This window comes from Crocodylus siamensis, chromosome 15, assembly GCF_052110815.1.
Source record: "Crocodylus siamensis isolate JL-2025a chromosome 15, ASM5211081v1, whole genome shotgun sequence".
NCBI lineage: Eukaryota > Metazoa > Chordata > Crocodylia > Crocodylidae > Crocodylus > Crocodylus siamensis.
The window spans coordinates 560,063-575,120 of record NC_143409.1 but is presented as its reverse complement, the minus strand read 5'-3'; the positions used below and the strand labels follow the sequence as shown (position 1 = coordinate 575,120).

General features: G+C 67.2%; 1 protein-coding gene across 3 annotated transcripts; it reads right to left on the bottom strand.

The window, feature by feature from the left end:
• Positions 1 to 195: 195 nt before the first annotated feature.
• Positions 196 to 9,357, bottom strand: FES (FES proto-oncogene, tyrosine kinase). Of its 3 annotated transcripts, none has more exons than XM_090029417.1 (19): positions 9,238 to 9,357; positions 7,892 to 8,166; positions 7,513 to 7,686; positions 7,240 to 7,333; positions 6,923 to 7,106; positions 6,615 to 6,752; positions 6,415 to 6,534; positions 6,132 to 6,254; positions 5,854 to 6,040; positions 5,687 to 5,764; positions 5,356 to 5,565; positions 4,920 to 5,042; positions 4,610 to 4,663; positions 3,887 to 4,005; positions 3,583 to 3,677; positions 1,940 to 2,066; positions 1,477 to 1,634; positions 956 to 1,078; positions 196 to 824 (listed from the first exon to the last, which is right to left on the bottom strand). In XM_090029417.1, the coding sequence occupies exons 2-19, from the start codon at positions 8,114 to 8,116 to the stop codon at positions 682 to 684; spliced, it is 2,475 nt and encodes an 824-aa protein (XP_089885543.1). In that variant the 5' UTR covers positions 8,117 to 8,166; positions 9,238 to 9,357; the 3' UTR covers positions 196 to 681. The 3 variants fall into 3 exon arrangements, with proteins under 3 accessions (XP_089885543.1, XP_089885540.1, XP_089885541.1); XM_090029414.1 differs by having other exon boundaries at positions 7,892 to 8,185; positions 9,238 to 9,338; XM_090029415.1 differs by having other exon boundaries at positions 7,892 to 8,127; positions 9,238 to 9,308.
• Positions 9,358 to 15,058: the final 5,701 nt, after the last annotated feature.

Here is a 15,058-nt window from a genome sequence, read left to right as displayed (position 1 = left end):
TGCGCCGCCCCCCGCGCCCGCGCCGCCCGGAGGAGCCCAGGCCCCGCGCGGCGGCAGCCAGCGGGGGCGCGGAGAGGCGGCGCCCGGCGGCCGCGGGCAAAGCAGCGGGTGCCGGGAGCCCGGGCCGGGCCGGGCGAGGGGCCGCGGCAGTGCCCGGCCGTGCCGGCCTGGCCGGGGCGGGGGCTCGGCTCGGCTGCCTGCGGTGGGCGCGGGCAGCCCCCTGCCCTGCTCTGGGCAGCACGCGCAGCAGAGTCGGCCTCCCCTGCCAGGCAGTGCAGGGCCAGGGCTGCCCCGCGCCCCAGGGCTCCCACAAGGAAGGGGCTGATGGGTGATTCTTACTGCCCCACCGGGCCTGGCGGGGGCAGCTGGTCAGGGCCCAGGCAAGGGAGCGGCACGGTGCAGAAAGGGCCTGGGTTTTATTGGAAGGAAGCCGGCTCCGAGGAGAAAGCATCAGGAGCTCGGCCTGGGCCCAGCAGCAGGCAGCGAGCCGGGCCAGGCCAGCGGGGAGCTGTCAGCTGAGTCCCACCAGGAGAGGCCACGGCGCGGGGAATCAGCGTCCAAAACACAGTGGCCACGGCCTTGACTGGTGCCAGGCCCGAGCGGGTGTGCACGGACCAGGGGCTGGGAGCAATGACCAGAGCCCCGACCCCCTCGGGCACCGTCCGTGGCTCCCGCGGGGCGTCAGCGCAGCTTCCGGCGGATGGCGATGAGCTCCTGGTGAATGGTGCTGAAGCTGGGCCGCTGCCGCGAGTCGTACTCCCAGCAGCGCTGCATCAGGCGGTACACCTCGTCGGGGCACTGCTCGGGGGGCTCCAGCCGCATGCCTGCGGAGCGGCAGGGTCGGTCAGGGAGGGCCCCCCAGGCTGCGGCTGCTCCCCATTCCCCGCCCCACGTCTCCTCGGAGCAGGCCCCTGGCATGGGCCCTCCACCCCAGTGCTCAGCCCCGCACGCTTACCCTGCTCGACAGCCTCCCGCGTCTGCTGGTTGCTCATGTGGGTGTAGGGCACGGCGCCCAGGCTGAAGGCCTCCCACAGCAGGACACCGAAACTCCAGACATCGCTCTCCGAGGAGTACCGGCCTGGGAGCGAGCCGACGCGTCAGGCAGGGCGGGCGGGCACGGCTGGCTCTGCAGCCACCGCTTCCGCCACGGGCTGCACTGCCCGCGGGGAGCCCAGGTGAGCTGGGCCCGCAGCAGCCTGCACGCACTGCCAGGGCAGGAGCATCCCTGCACCCCGGCCCCAGTGTCCCCTGCACAGGGCACAGCCCGGCCCCGGTGCCAGCACGGCGGGATGGCACTCGGTCCTGCTGCCCGTCCGGGCTGACCAGCAGCCAGGATGTCTGGCTTTTATACCCCGCGGTGCTGCAGCCGTGCTCTGTGACCCCCGGAGAGCCCGGTTCCCTCCGCAGCCTCGGCTGGCCTGCGTGCCCTGAGCTGGGGACCTCAGCACAGGGCGGGGGGCCACTGCACACTCGTACCATAGCTGAGTGCCTCCGGTGCGGTCCATTTCACAGGGATCTGCTTCATGCCGCCGGTAGAGGCGTAGATCCCATCCTCCTCCTCCCGCGACATCCCAAAGTCACTGATCTTCAGCGTGTTCTTCTCCGTCACCAGGCAGTTGCGAGCCGCCAGGTCCCTGCAGGGAGCCCGGCCTCAGTGCCCCATCCGAGGGGGGCATCAGGACTCGTGCGCTCACCCCCAGATCCCGCCCCTGTCCCCGGGGACGGTAGCGTCCTTCCACCTGACGCATGGCAGTGATGGGGTGGCGAGGAGCAGCTGCCCCATGCCCAGAGGCCCCAGCAGGGAGGGTACAGGCTGGGGGAACAGCATCTCGGCCAGGGGCTGCGCAGCACCTGGGCACCCCTACCCCATACCACACTAGGGCTGTGTGCGGGACTGCTGCCGGGGGCAGTGGGGGGTCCCAGGGCCTGGCCCACGCACCGGTGGATGCAGTGCTTGCTCTCCAGGTACGCCATGCCAGCAGCCGCGGTTTCCGTCATCTTGAGCAGGTCCTTGACCCTCAGCTGGGCGCTGTCGTCACTGCGCAGGAAAGTCAGGAAGTCGCCCCCTGGGACGGAGGGTAGCACTGAGCCCTCGTGGGTTTGCTGTGCTGTGGCCATGGGGCGGCTGCAGCGTGTGCACTGTGCCGGCAGAGCCTGGCAAGCCCGGGTGCTGCGGCAGCCCAGAACATGGGCCTCCCAGTGCCTGACTGAGGCCCCCCAGCCCAGCCCAGGGCCAGGGCCCCCAACCACATGTGGTTCTGCGGCTGCACTGAGCTCAATGCAGCCATGTGAGCTCCATGCACCCTCTGCCCTGCAGCATGCCCTGTGCCCTGTGACCAGTGGGTCTCCCAAGGCTCTGTCCTTGGACCCATATTATTCAACATCTTCATTAATGATGTGGACATTGGAGTCAGGAGCAGACTGCCCAAGGTTTGCCGATGACACCAAACTTTGGGGCAAAGCATCCATGCCAGAAGATAGGAGGGTGATCCAGGCTGACCTGGACAGGCTCAGCAAATGGGCAGACGAGAACCTGATGGTGTTTAACACCGAAAATGCAAGGTCCTCCACCTTGGGAAGAAAAACCTGCAGCACCCTTATAGGCTCGGCAGTGCTACGCTGGCTAGCAGTATGGATGAAAGAGACCTGGGGGTCATCATTAACCACAAGATGAACATGGGCCTGCGATGCAATGCTGCGGCTAGTAAAGCGACCAAAACGCTGGCGTGCATCCATAGATGCTTCTCGAGCAAATCCCGGGACGTCATTCTCCCCTTGTACTCGGCCTTGGTGAGGCCGCAGCTGGAGTACTGCATCCAGTTTTGGGCTCCACAATTCAAAAAGGATGTGGAGAAGCTTGAGAGAGTCCAGAGGAGAGCCACGCACATGATCAGAGGTCAGGAAAACGGACCTCACGACGACAGGCTGAGAGCCATGGGGCTCTTTAGCCTGGAAAAGCGCAGGCTCAGGGGTGATCTGATGGCCACCTATAAGTTTATCGGGGTGACCACCGGGATCTGGGGGAACGTCTGTTCACCAGAGCCCCCCAAGGGATGACGAGGTCGAACGGTCACAAACTCCTGCAAGACCGTTTCAGGCTGGACATAAGGAAGAATTTCTTTCCTGTCCGAGCCCCCAAGGTCTGGGACAGTCTGCCAGCGGAGGTGGTTCAAGCACCTACATTGAACATGTTCAAGAGTAAATTGGATGCTTATCTTGCTGGGATCCTGTGACCCCAGCTGACTTCCTGCCCTTTGGGCAGGGGGCTGGACTCGATGATCTCCCGAGGTCCCTTCCAGCCCTGATGTCTATGAAATCTATGGCATCTATGAAATACAGCCTGGCCCTTGGTGCCTGACCAGGGGCAGCTCTGGCATGCCAGCAGCCTGTGGGCATGCACAGAGGGGGCTGTGGGCACTGGACCCTCTGGGCAGCGGGACAGGAGAGGCTGAGCCACACAGGCCAGTGGGGGGGCAGCACAGAGCCTGGTCAGCTTGGGGGGCAAACGTGGCACGGAGGGGCACGGCCTGGCTCCCACAACTCCTCCAGGCATGGTAGGAGGTGGCAGAGGGCCCGACTCACCCTGCACCAACTCCATGACGATGTAGATGGGCTGCTTCTGGGTGCAGACGCCAATGAGCCGGACGATGTTCGGGTGGTTGTACTGCTTCAGGATCCTGTGGGGCAAGACGGTGCTGTCAGGAGGGGCGGAGGCGGCCCAGGGTGCCCAGGCCAAGGGCTGGGCTTGCACAGACCAGCCACAGCCGTCCAGCCCCGCCAGGAGAGGACCCCAGCCCTGGCATCCCCTTGCCCTGCCCTCCCCAGGCAGCGGCACGTCCTGCGCCAGCCCAGCCTCGGGGTGTTGCAAGAGCCTCCTGCAGCAGACCTGGCTTCCTGCAGGAACTTGGCCTTGAGCTCAGGTGGGAGGGTCTCCCGGCAGGACTTCACCGCCACGGGCGTGTTGTCAGCTCGCAGGCGGCCACTGTACACTTCCCCGAAGTTCCCCTGCAAGCACGCGGCTGAAGGCACCGGCCAGTGGACACTCGCGGGCCCCATGCTGGCCCCCAGCCCCACCGCGCCACAGCCTCCACTTGCCCTGCGACCCTGGCCCAGGCACTCCCGCCTTGCCCCCCGCCCTGCTCGCAACACAGCCCTGCCAGCCTGCAGCCCGGGGAGGGTGGGAGACGGGCAGACCGCGAGCATGGAGGCAGGGCACTTGGGGGCACGGGGCAGCTCACTGCTCCCTTGAGCACCTGCTGGGGCAGGTGCTACCCCATGACCCTTGTGTGCCCTGAGCAAGGGGTACGTGGGCGCAAGCCTGCCTGGGTGGCCCCGACTGCCCGGGGCTGGACCCGGAGGGGGCTGTGCCGCTCCACCTGTGCAGGGCCATGTCCCTGCCTGGGCAGCCGCAGAGCACAGAGGCAGCGATCCTGCCCATGCATGGGGCGTCCCTGGGCCCAGAGCCAGCACGGCAGGCTGGGCCCTGCCCTGGGGACGGATCTATGCCCCCTGCCAGCCCCAGCCCGGGCTGCTGGAGCAAGGGACTTGCCAACTACCCCTGACCCTTGGCGGGGAGACCCTGGCCCAGCATCCTGGTGCAGGCACTCACGCGTCCGATCCGCTCGCCCAGCAGCACGTCCTCATGGTTCATCACCCACTTGTCCTGCGGGGAAGAAGCCCATCACAGGGCAGGAAGCTCATGGCCTTGCCCAGCCCCTGCCACACGGGTTGGGACAGGGAGGTCGGGGTGGGGGGAGGCCACGAGTTGGCCCTAGTGCCAGGCCATTTCCCAGGCCCACCCCTCAGCATCCGCCCGCCCACGCTTCTGCTCCGTCCCACTAGCTAGCGCCCAGCTCGACCCCAGGACAAGCGGGTGCTGAACCACAGAGCCCCTGGCTGCTGGGGCGGCGGGCGCGTACCTTGGGGATGGAGTTGACCAGCACGATACCGCTCTTCTTGGTGATGGGCTGCCGGTTCTGCAGGAAGTGGTCGACCAGCAGCGGGATGGTGGGGAAGCCCTCGCCCTCCAGCCGGTACAGGTTCTAGGGAGGCAGGCCATGCCATCGGTGTCACACGTGACACACAAGCCACGTGTGCAAGCCGGCATACACCATGCACATATATGCTTCTGGCCTCGGACTCATGCGTATCCGTGCACACGTGTACAGAAGTACACGGTCTTGTGCATATGGGGTGGGGAGGGGAGGGCAGTGCAACAGGGTCTCCACCTCTCCAAGATCCACCTGCCCTGGCAGGCTTGGGGGATTCCCCCGCCCTGTGCTACACAACGGGCCTGGCAGGCTCAGAGCCAGGGACACCCTGTGTCCCCCCTCCCCAGCCCGGTGCAGTGCTCACGTCGCTGGTCTGGATGATGAAGTGCCGGGGCTGGCCGTCCCAGCGCACGCTCAGCACATACTCCTGCTTGCCCTGGCTCTCGCGCACCAGGAAGTCGCCGTTCTGTTGCAGCAGCTCCTGTACCTCCGTGCGTGGGATGGCCCCGTGGTACCAGGCCTGCTGGCTCAGCGGCTTCTGCACCTCCGGGATCAGTGGCAGCAGTGGTGGCAGCTGAGGGCACATGGGGCAAGGGACTGGGCAAGGCTGGGAGGGCAGTGGGGAGAAAGCCCCTCCTGGAGGCACCAGGGAGAAGGAAAGGGAGCTGGGTGGGAGCCAGGGTGAGGGCACTCACCGAGATCTTGGGCCGGAAGATGCCCGAGATGTGGTTCTTCAGGGTCTCCAGGGCTGTGGGGCCTGTGCGCTCCTGCTCCTGCACGTCCGGGGAGCAGCGTGAGGCTGGGGCACCCACCTGGGGTCCTGTGGACCAGTGCCCGTGGGCTGGGGTCGAGCTGGACTCACCATGGAAGAGAGGGACTGCCGATCATCCAGGAGGGGCAGGACAGGCGGGGGGTCGCGGGAACCCAGCTGGTCCAGCTCACGGCGAAGCATGTCCCACTGCCCCTGTAGCTTGGTCTGGGTGCACAGTGCAACCTGGAAGTGCTGCTGCGCCTCCTGCAGCGCCTGGCGCCTCCCCAGCAGCTGCACCCTGTGCACAGGTGCCCATCAGCCCCCAGCCCCCAGGTGCCGGACACTGCCCCCAGCCCCCTGCCCTGCCCCTCTGGCACTGCCTGTCTCACCGCTCCCTGTGGCCCAGCCTCTGCTCCTCGCTGCGGATCTCGGCCTCCAGCTCCCGGACCTGCTGCTCCTTGCTGCTGGTGGCTTCGGTGGCAGCCGCCAGCTCCTCTGTCACGGAGGTCAGTCTGCAAGACATGGCCGGGCCAGGCCTGCTGGGGGTGCAGCACGGTGCAGGGGCCAGGACACCCCCAGGGTCGCAGGGACTGGCCCCAGGATGCCCCGGAGGCCTGGCCGGACTGCCCGGTGCCTACACCCGCACCGCCCCGCCTGCCCCGCCACGCTCACGCATGCTGCACGCTCTCCACCGTCAGCTCATTTAGCTGCAGCTCCCCGGGCGCCAGGTTCTCCGACTCCTCCAGCAGGCTCTCATCGAAGAGCAGCTCTGGTGGCACCTCCGCCCCATACCTGGAGAGGCCATGCCCTGAGCCAGCTATTTGGCACAGCAGGGGCAGGACCGGGCCAGGGGCAGGAGGGCAGGGCCATACCTGTGGTGCTGCAGGAAGCTGTCATACTCGGTGCTAGGGTTGATGGCCTGGATGGCATGGGCCATCTCCTGGTGCACGGCCACTACCTCCTCCTGCACCAGGCTGGTGACCACGTGGTACTCCTGCAGGGTCTCCTTCCTGTGGGGCAGTCTGTCAGCCCAGCCTGGCAGGCACCCCCAGCACGCCTGCCTGGGCCCCCCTGCACGGCACATACAGCACCCCCACGCTGAGCTTGGCAAGGGTCCACGCCAGGCTGGGGGAGACCCGGGATCAGACAGGGACGAGGGGCCAAGGGGCCGGGGTCTTACAGGACGAGGACCATCTCCTGGTGCAGGCTGTGCAGGGCCTTGTGCAGGGCGGGCAGGGCGCGCTGGAAGTGGTGCTGCCGGTGCAGCTCGGCGGCCCGCAGCGCCAGCACGTACTGGTTGTGCAGCGCATACAGCTTCCACAGGCTCCGCACGTACTTGTCCTTGGCCTTGTCCCGGTCCCTGTCTGCAGGGACAGGCCAGGTGAGGGTCACTCCGGGGGGGGGCAGGGGCCGGGCAGCCCCACCCCAGCCCCCGTGGCCTGGCTCAGACCCCCACACTCATGCTTGGGCCCCGGGACCCCACTGCACTGCACCCACCCTTGGCCTCCTGGTACTTGCGCCTGGCCTGGGCACTGTCCCGTGCCAGGCTGCGGTACTGTGCCTTCAGCTTGTCCAGCTCCTGCTGCGTGGTCTAGGGAGACAGAGATGCTCGTCCAGGCAGGGCGTGGGGAAGGGGCAGGGGCACAGTCCAGGGGAGGGATAGCAGAAAGGGGTGGGAGCCCCCCAGCCCCGGCTCAGAGAGGCAGGGTCCTTGCCAGACTGGCCAGCCATGATGCCCCGTGGGGGCAGGGGCGCGCGGGTGCCGTGTACCCGGGAGTAGTCCTGGCTCAGCTGCTGCCACTGCTCGCTGTAGGACTTGCGCAGCTGCTGCTTGTCCCGGATGAGCAGGCCCAGCTTGTGCAGGGGTCCCGCGGCCAGGGCCTCTGCGTGGCGCCGCAGGATCTGGCTCAGCGCCTCTGTCTGGCTCGCCAGCGCCCAGCACGCCTGTGGGGGCAGTGGTTGGGGACAGAGGGAGCTGCCCTAGGAGCTGGGCACACCCCCCAACGCCCGTGGCCTGTGGGCACCATCCCCGACCCCGACAGCTCCCAGAGGGACCCGGGGGGACGGGCACTGCTCTCCGGAGGTCCCTTGCACCAGGGCGTCCCTGGGCATCCAAGCCGGGGCCGGTACGGGCAGGGGCAGAGCCTACCTCGCTGATCGGGCTGGTGTAGTCCCCGGGGCGGAGCTGCCCTGTGCCCTCCTGCTTCTCCAGCTGGGTGAACATGGCGTGCAGCAGCGCGGCGTACTCCCGGTCGCCCTTGGACCGCTGCAGCATCCACTTCTTCAGCAGCTCCAGCAGGCGCAGCTCAGACTCCTGCATCCGCAGCAAGGCGCTGTGCCCCTGCGGGCACCACAGCTCCGGCCCGAAGCCCATGCCGCTGGCTCCTGGGGGCCGCAGGGCTCCCCCGCAAGGAGGGGGCACAGCTGTGGGGTGCCCCGTGCACTGAAGCACAAGCTCAGGGTTGTGCCCAGCCCACACCCACTCCCACCTGCCTCCAGGGACAATATTTGCCTGTGGTCACTATGCTTTGCATCCCGGGGTGCTGCGCGGTGCAGACGGTGCCCGGAGGAGCCGTGAGCCCAGCGCTAGAGGTGCAGCAGGGTGGGGCAGGGGCAGGTGGACTCAGCCCCCAGGGCTGCTCAGGCCATGGGGCTGCAGCAGGATGGCTTGACCTGGGGTGTAGTGCCCAGAGCGTCTGACTTGCAAAACCAGGGCAGGGTGGGGGACAGCAGTGCAGCGTGCAAGGGGGGAGCAGTGCTGTCAGCGCCCTGGGAGGAAGTGGTGGGGTCAGAAATAGAAACTGGAGCCGCACAGGCATCAAGCCGTGCTCCCGGCCTCCTGAGACTGCTGCCCCGGCTCTGCTGCACCCCGGGGCAGGCAGGCAGATGCTCCCTGGCTGCAGGTGCATCACAGGTCAGGGAAGCAGGACAGCTCCTGGCCCAGGGAGCGGTGATGGGGGCAGCAAGCGGGTGGCACAGGCCGGGCTGGCGCAGCAGGGTGTAAGTGGCTGCACCGGGCCCCAGGGGAGCAGCCGGGCCCCAACGCCCCTGGGCAGCTCACGGCTCAGGGAGCACCAGCAGCCTTCCCGGGTGCCGCAGCGGCCCGCAGCTCCTGACGCTCCTACCGTGTTTTCGAGGGCATCAAACAGTCCCGGGTGCAGGGGCCTGAGGGGCCTTTGCCTGGCTCTGCAGGCGGTCGCCCCCCTTGGCTCGGGGCCCCCAGAGCCCCGCACCGCGGCAGCGCTCCAGGCCCCTCGTGCTCAGCCCAGGGCTCTGCTCGTGCCAGGGCTCCCGGCGGCGCTGGGAGCTGGCGGAGCTGGGCTGGACGGCAGGCAGAGCGTGGCCGAGGCAGGCTGAACCCACCCTGGGAGCCACGGGAGCCCCGATGCCAGCGTCTGCTGGAGGTCTCCAGGCACCGTGCCAGGGGAGAGCTTGGTGATGCCAGGCCTGGGCCAGCCCAGCCCAGGACGGGCCCCAGGACCCCCGGCCCCTTACCTGTGTGCGGCGGGGGCGACCGGGCTGGGGCTGGCGACGTGGAGCTCCCCTCCGGCAGGACGGCACGGGTGCTCGCCTGGACACTTGTGAGCCGCGGCGTGGAAAGAGGAACAGGAAACCCCGTGCTGACCGTACAGCCATTGCAAGACTTCCTCTGCTTCCTGCCCCCGCCTGGAGCACGCAGCTCGGCCGCTCCCCACAGGCACCCCTGCCCTGAGCCTAGCCCAGCCCCGGGCTGAGGGGGTGATGGTCAAGGGCTGCCTTGAGCCCAGGGGCCCACCGAGGTGGCACAGGCACAGCACGGCCGTGCCCAGAGCCAGAGCCGGGCAGGTGGGCACCGGGGTGCCCAGTGACTGGCGTGGGCCCCCTGACCCCAGCAGGGCCACGGGCTGGCCCAGCCGCCAAGCAGGGCCGCAGGAACGTCGCGGCTGCCTTTGCCTGGGGACGGCGGTGGTGCCCGGCGGCCTCGTGCGACCAGGGCTGCGACGGCCCGCGGCTCCTGTCCAGAGCCTGGATCCTTCTGCCAGCGCTGCCCGCTCGGGACAAGCCGCGGACACCCAGACTCGCCGTCCCCGGGCCTCCCTGCTGCCCCGCGCCTGCCGGGCTCCTTGTACCCGTCAGGGCCGTAGGCTTCGTCCTGGCACCAGCAGCTCCAGCCCTGCCCCCACGCACCCCCAGCCCACCGGGTACCGGGGTCTGCTCAACCCAGCTGCCTCTGCGGCCTGCGCCCCCATCGTTAGCCACGGGGCGGGGGGGGTCTGCATGGGAACAGCAGCTTCCCTTGCACACCAAGGTCACGGCTGCCCCAAGCGTGGCTGTCGGGGTGGGGGCATTTGGTCCCCACCCCGCAATGCCTGCAGTGCCCAACCCCCCTCCCCCCCATGCTCCACCCGGCGCTGTTTCATTTTCCTTCTGATTCCTGCCGCGGGTTTTGCAATCACGGGGCCGTGGGGGAGGGGGTAGAAGGGCCCCAGCCCAGTACCCCCCGGCTACCCGCCACCGCCCGGGGGTCCTGCCTGCCCCCAGCAAGCACGCGGCTTCTTCCTGAGCGCGCAGGCCGGAGAGCTGGTCTCCTCCCACACTGCTGCGCTGGCTCCGGGGGCCCTACGCCCCAGGTCCGGGCACGTGCCTGCCCCCCGGGCCTTGCACTGCCCCACAGGCAGCCCCTCCAGCAGACCTGGGGGTGAGGGGACACATCTCAGCCTGACCCCAGAGCCTGCCCCGGCTGCAGCAGAGCCCAGGTCTCCGTGCACCCAGCGACCCAGTGCCTGGGGCTGTGGAGGCTGCAACAGGCTCTTGCTGCTGGGCGAGGCGGGGCTCCCTCCTGCCCCACACCCTGCACCCACGAGGCCTCCCCTGCCAGCAGCTCCTTCCCCCTCCCGGTGGCTGCCGAGCGTGGACGAGCTGCTTCGCCCCGGCTGCAGGAGCCTGTGGCTGGAGGCTTCAAGGCACCGGGCACAAGAGAGCCCAGGAAACAGGGACAGGGCCAGCGAGCTCAGGGGCTCAGGGCTGTGGCTCCACACAGACCACGGTGCAGGTGAGGGGCTCCAGCCCCCCCTCCTCCAGTCACCGTGGCGCCGCGGACAGCGGAAGAAGAGGTGCTGGCGTGAGCTACGGCTCAGCCCTGCTCGGACAGTCGAGCCAGGAGCGCGCAGGCAGGAGTTGCTTTTAATATAAAAAAACAAAAAAAAAAAAAAAAAAAAAATGCTCTGTGGAACAGCACGTGCAGCGCCATGCACGCAGCATGCAGCCAGCCGCTGCACTCAGGACCACTGCAGCGACCATGCAGCCCTGCCTCCAAGCAGCTCCAGGCAGCCACAGCCCCGCGGGGAGCCCTGCCTGACCAGGGAGAAGCGATGGGGACTGACGCAGCTGTGGGCGCGTGCGCGGGCAGGCGCCCAAAGCCTGCTCATAACCCAGGGCGTGACCGCCTTGGCCCTGGAGCTGGGGGTCACGGCCGAGCCGCAGCAGCGGGGCCAGGGCAGGGGCTGGCGGTGGCAGCAGGAGCGGGGCACAGCGGCTCCACGTTGCCAGCCGCGGGCTCTGGCCACACGGCCCTGCGCCCCCGCGCCCGTCGCAGCTTCCTGAATTAGTTCCCAGTTCCTGCGGTTTCCTCAGCAGCAACTGCAGGTTCCCGCTGGGCCTGACTAGCTGGGGCAGAGCCTGGCCGTGCACCCACCTCGCCTGCCCCCACCCCTGCCCGGTGCCCTGGGAGCACGGGCTCGGCCCAGGCTCCTGGACCCCAGGCTGTGACGCCGGGTCAGGCCAGAAGTGCTGGCAGGGAACCAGAGCCCCAGGAGCAGGGCACCGTGGGGCAGGATGCTGGCAGCAGTGCTGGGCTGTGGCGCCTGGGGGGCTGGATGCAGGGGGGGGCAGGTCCCAGCTCTGCCCTGCACCCTCGGGGCTCCAGCATCGTGGCAGAGGTGCCCAGTGTCCGTGCGAGCCCTCCAGGCTGCGGGCAGGACTCCACGCACCCCTCGAGGGGCAGCTGTGGCACCCCGGGCTCTGTCCGGGGGGGCGCTGCTGTCCCAGCCGGTGCCCCAGGCAGGGGGCTCTGCACGGGACCCGATCCTGCAGCATCTCCGGGACAGCCCCCGACCCCGCTTGGCGGCTGCAGAGCAGAGAGCAGCCCTGCGCCCACCATAGCGCGGCCAGGAGCTTGGCCCAGTGCCTCTCACCCCCGGGACACCCAGACCTGGACCTGGTTGGGCCAGTGCCTCCTGGCACCTGCAGCAAGAGGGAGCAGCTCTGCCCAGGGGTCTTGATGGGGGCCCTGGGAACGCGGGTTCTCTTCTAGGTGGGCTGATCTCCCCCAGCGGGCGTTAAACTAGGCTCACTGGGGGAAGGGGAAGACGAGGGCAGAGGAAGCCTCGGATTACTAATCCAAGCATCACCCACAAGAACAGCCCAGCCGAGACCGACGACGAGCAGCACATGTACACACGTAAGCAACAGGGGCCAGTGCACACATCCTCAGGAGGCCTCAAATGCCTCTACACAAACACTCGTAGCATGGGGAAGAAGCAGGAGGAACTCGCCCTCCTGCTAGCCAACACCCACCCAGACATAGTGGGGCCCGAAACGTGGTGGGCCCAATGCACGACTGGGTGGTGGATGCCAAGGGCTATGGGCTGTACGGGGGGGACAGGACGGGGGGAAAGGTGGGGTGTGGGGCTCCACAACAAGGAGGAGTACACATCCACAACGTGTAGCACGAGGTCAGAGGAGGGCACACGGAAGTGCTCTGGGTTAGGATACAAGGGGGTCACGGGGAAAGAGACTTAACGGTGGGGGTCTACTACAGACGCCCCAACCACGGGGAAGAGCTGGACCGGGAATGCTTAAGTCAGCTCACAGAGGTCGTTGGGTCCAAGGACGGGGTCATCATGGGGGACATCTGCTGGGAGGAGCAGTCAGCCAGGTCTGAGCGCTCACGTCGGTCCCTAGCCCGAATGCAGGACCTCCGTCTAACCCGGGGTGCACAGCCCCACCGGGGAGACACCTTGTTGGACCTGGTGCTGGCCACGGGGACGGCCTGGTGCGGGGGCTGCGGGGGCTCGACCACCCGGGCGACCGCGATCAGCGCCCGCTGGGAGTCGCCATCCGGCGCAAGGCGGCAGAGGCCGGCAGCAAGGCAGCAGCCCTGGACTTCAGGAGGGCGACTTCACCGAGCCAAGGAGGATAGTCGGGGAGGCGCTGAGGTCCCGGGGGGGAGCCGGGTGTCCGAGGAGAGTGGTCGCTCCTCAAGGAGACGATCCTCCGAGCCCAAAGGGAGGTAATCCCAACACGGCTCAAAGGGGGCAGGAGGGCACAAGCCCCCACGGCTCACCAAAAGCATCCGGGAAGGTCTCCGAGCTAAAAGGGGGGCGCACACCCGATGGCGGGGGGGCCGTCCCCAGGGAGGACTACACTGCGGTGGCTCGGGGGGGCAGGAAGGCCGAGGCGGAGATGGGACTGGGACGAGCGACCCGGATCAAGGACAACAAGAATCCTTTTTTAAATACACAGGGGCAAAAAGAAGGTACCGGGTAACGTGGGGCCCCTGCAAGACACACTAGGAAATGTGGTCGTCACGCCAGACGACAAAGCCAACATATTTAACGATTTTTTTGCCTGCATTTTCCTGAGCAGGGACCGGATCAGCCCCCCACCGGCCCCCCTCAGGCCCCCGGGGAGGCGCGCCCAGGCCCCGGGTCAGGGAGGATCTAGTCGGGGAGCGTTCAAGTCAGCGGGTCCGGACGATCTCCACCCCCGAGTGCTGCGGGAATTGGCTGCGGCCATTGCGGGACCCCCGGCACGGCTGTACGAGCACTCGTGGGGCTCTGGTGTGGGGCCGGAGGACTGGAAGAGGCCAGCGTGGTTCCCATCTTCAAAAGAGGGGGGAAGGAGGACCCGGGGAACTACAGGCCAGTCAGTCTTACCTCGATCCTGGGCAAGCTTTTTGAGAGAGTTATCCTGGCGCATGTCCACGAGGGGCCGGGGGGAGATTATGCTCAGGGGCAACCAGCACGGGTTCATCAGGGGCAGGTCCTGTCAGACCAACCTGGCAGCCTCCTACAACCAGGTCACCAAATCCTTGGACGCAGGGGTAGCAGTGAACATCGTCTTCCTGGACTTCCGGAAGGCCTCGACACTGTCTCTCACCCCGTTCTCATTAAGACACTGGGGGCTGTGGTGTGGACCCCCACACAGTCAGACGTGTCGTCAACTGGCGGGAGGGCCGCGCCCAGAGAGCGGTGGTGGACGGGTCATGTTCGACCCAGAGGGATGTGGGCAGTGGGGTCCCCCAGGGCTCGGTCCTCGGGCCCGCACTGTTCAACATCTTCATCAGGGACTTGGACGAGGGGGTAAAAAGCACCTGCTCAAATTTGCTGATGACGCTAAGATGTGGGGGGATGTGGGCACGCTAGACGGGGGGAATAGGCTGCAGTCGGACCTAGACAGGTTACAGGGGTGGGCGGATGAGAACAGGATGGGATTCAACACTGACAAGTGCAAGGTGCTGCAGCTGGGGAGGAAGAACCGGCACCACACCTACAGGCTGGGAACTCCCTTCTCGTCAGGGCAGAGGCAGAGGCAGAAAAGGATCTTGGAGTCATCGCTGATGCCAAGATGAACATGGGCCGGCAGTGTGGGGACGCGGTCAGGAAGGCCGACCGCACCTTGTCATGCATCCACAGATGCATCTCGAGCAGGTCCAGGGAGGTGATCCTCCCACTCTGTGCGGCACTGGTCAGGCCACAGCTGGAGGACTGCGTCCAGGTCTGGGTGCCGCACTTCAAGAGGGATGTGGACAGCATGGAGAGGGTCCAGAGGAGGCCACTCGTATGATCAGGGGACAGCAGGGCAGGCCCTATGAGGAGAGGCGACGGGACCTGAACCTGTTCAGCCTCCACAAGAGAAGGCTGAGAGGGATCTAGTGGCCTGTTACAGACTAGTCAGGGGAGATCAGCAGGCACTGGGGGAGTCCCTGTTCCCCCAAGCACCGCCAGGAGTGACCAGGAGTAGCGGTCACAAGCTGGCAGAGGGCAGGTTTAGGTTAGATATCAGGAGGCGCGACTTCACGGTCAGGGCGGCTAGGATCTGGAACCAACTTCCAAGAGAAGCGGTGCAGGCTCCTACCCTGGGGGGCTTTAAGAGGAGGCTAGATGTACACCTCGCTGGGATCGTTTGACCCCAGTACTCTTTCCTGCCATGGCAGGGGGTCAGACTTGATGACCTGCTCAGATCCCTTCCGACCCGACCAACTATGAAATGTGCTGGGCTCCACTGGACCAGGGCAGTGACACTGCTCCACCCCAGGCAGTGCACCCAGGGAGCC

Excerpts from the sequence above, each read along its gene's own strand:
- FES (XM_090029417.1), bottom strand. The coding sequence starts at position 8,116 with ATGGGCTTCGGGCCGGAGCTGTGGTGCCCGCAGGGGCACAGCGCCTTG. Across the intron at positions 7,687-7,891 it reads ACACCAGCCCGATCAGCGAG|GCGTGCTGGGCGCTGGCGAG; the intron begins GTAGGCTCTGCC and ends CTGCCCCCACAG. Across the intron at positions 6,535-6,614 it reads AGCTTCCTGCAGCACCACAG|GTATGGGGCGGAGGTGCCAC; the intron begins GTATGGCCCTGC and ends TGGCCTCTCCAG.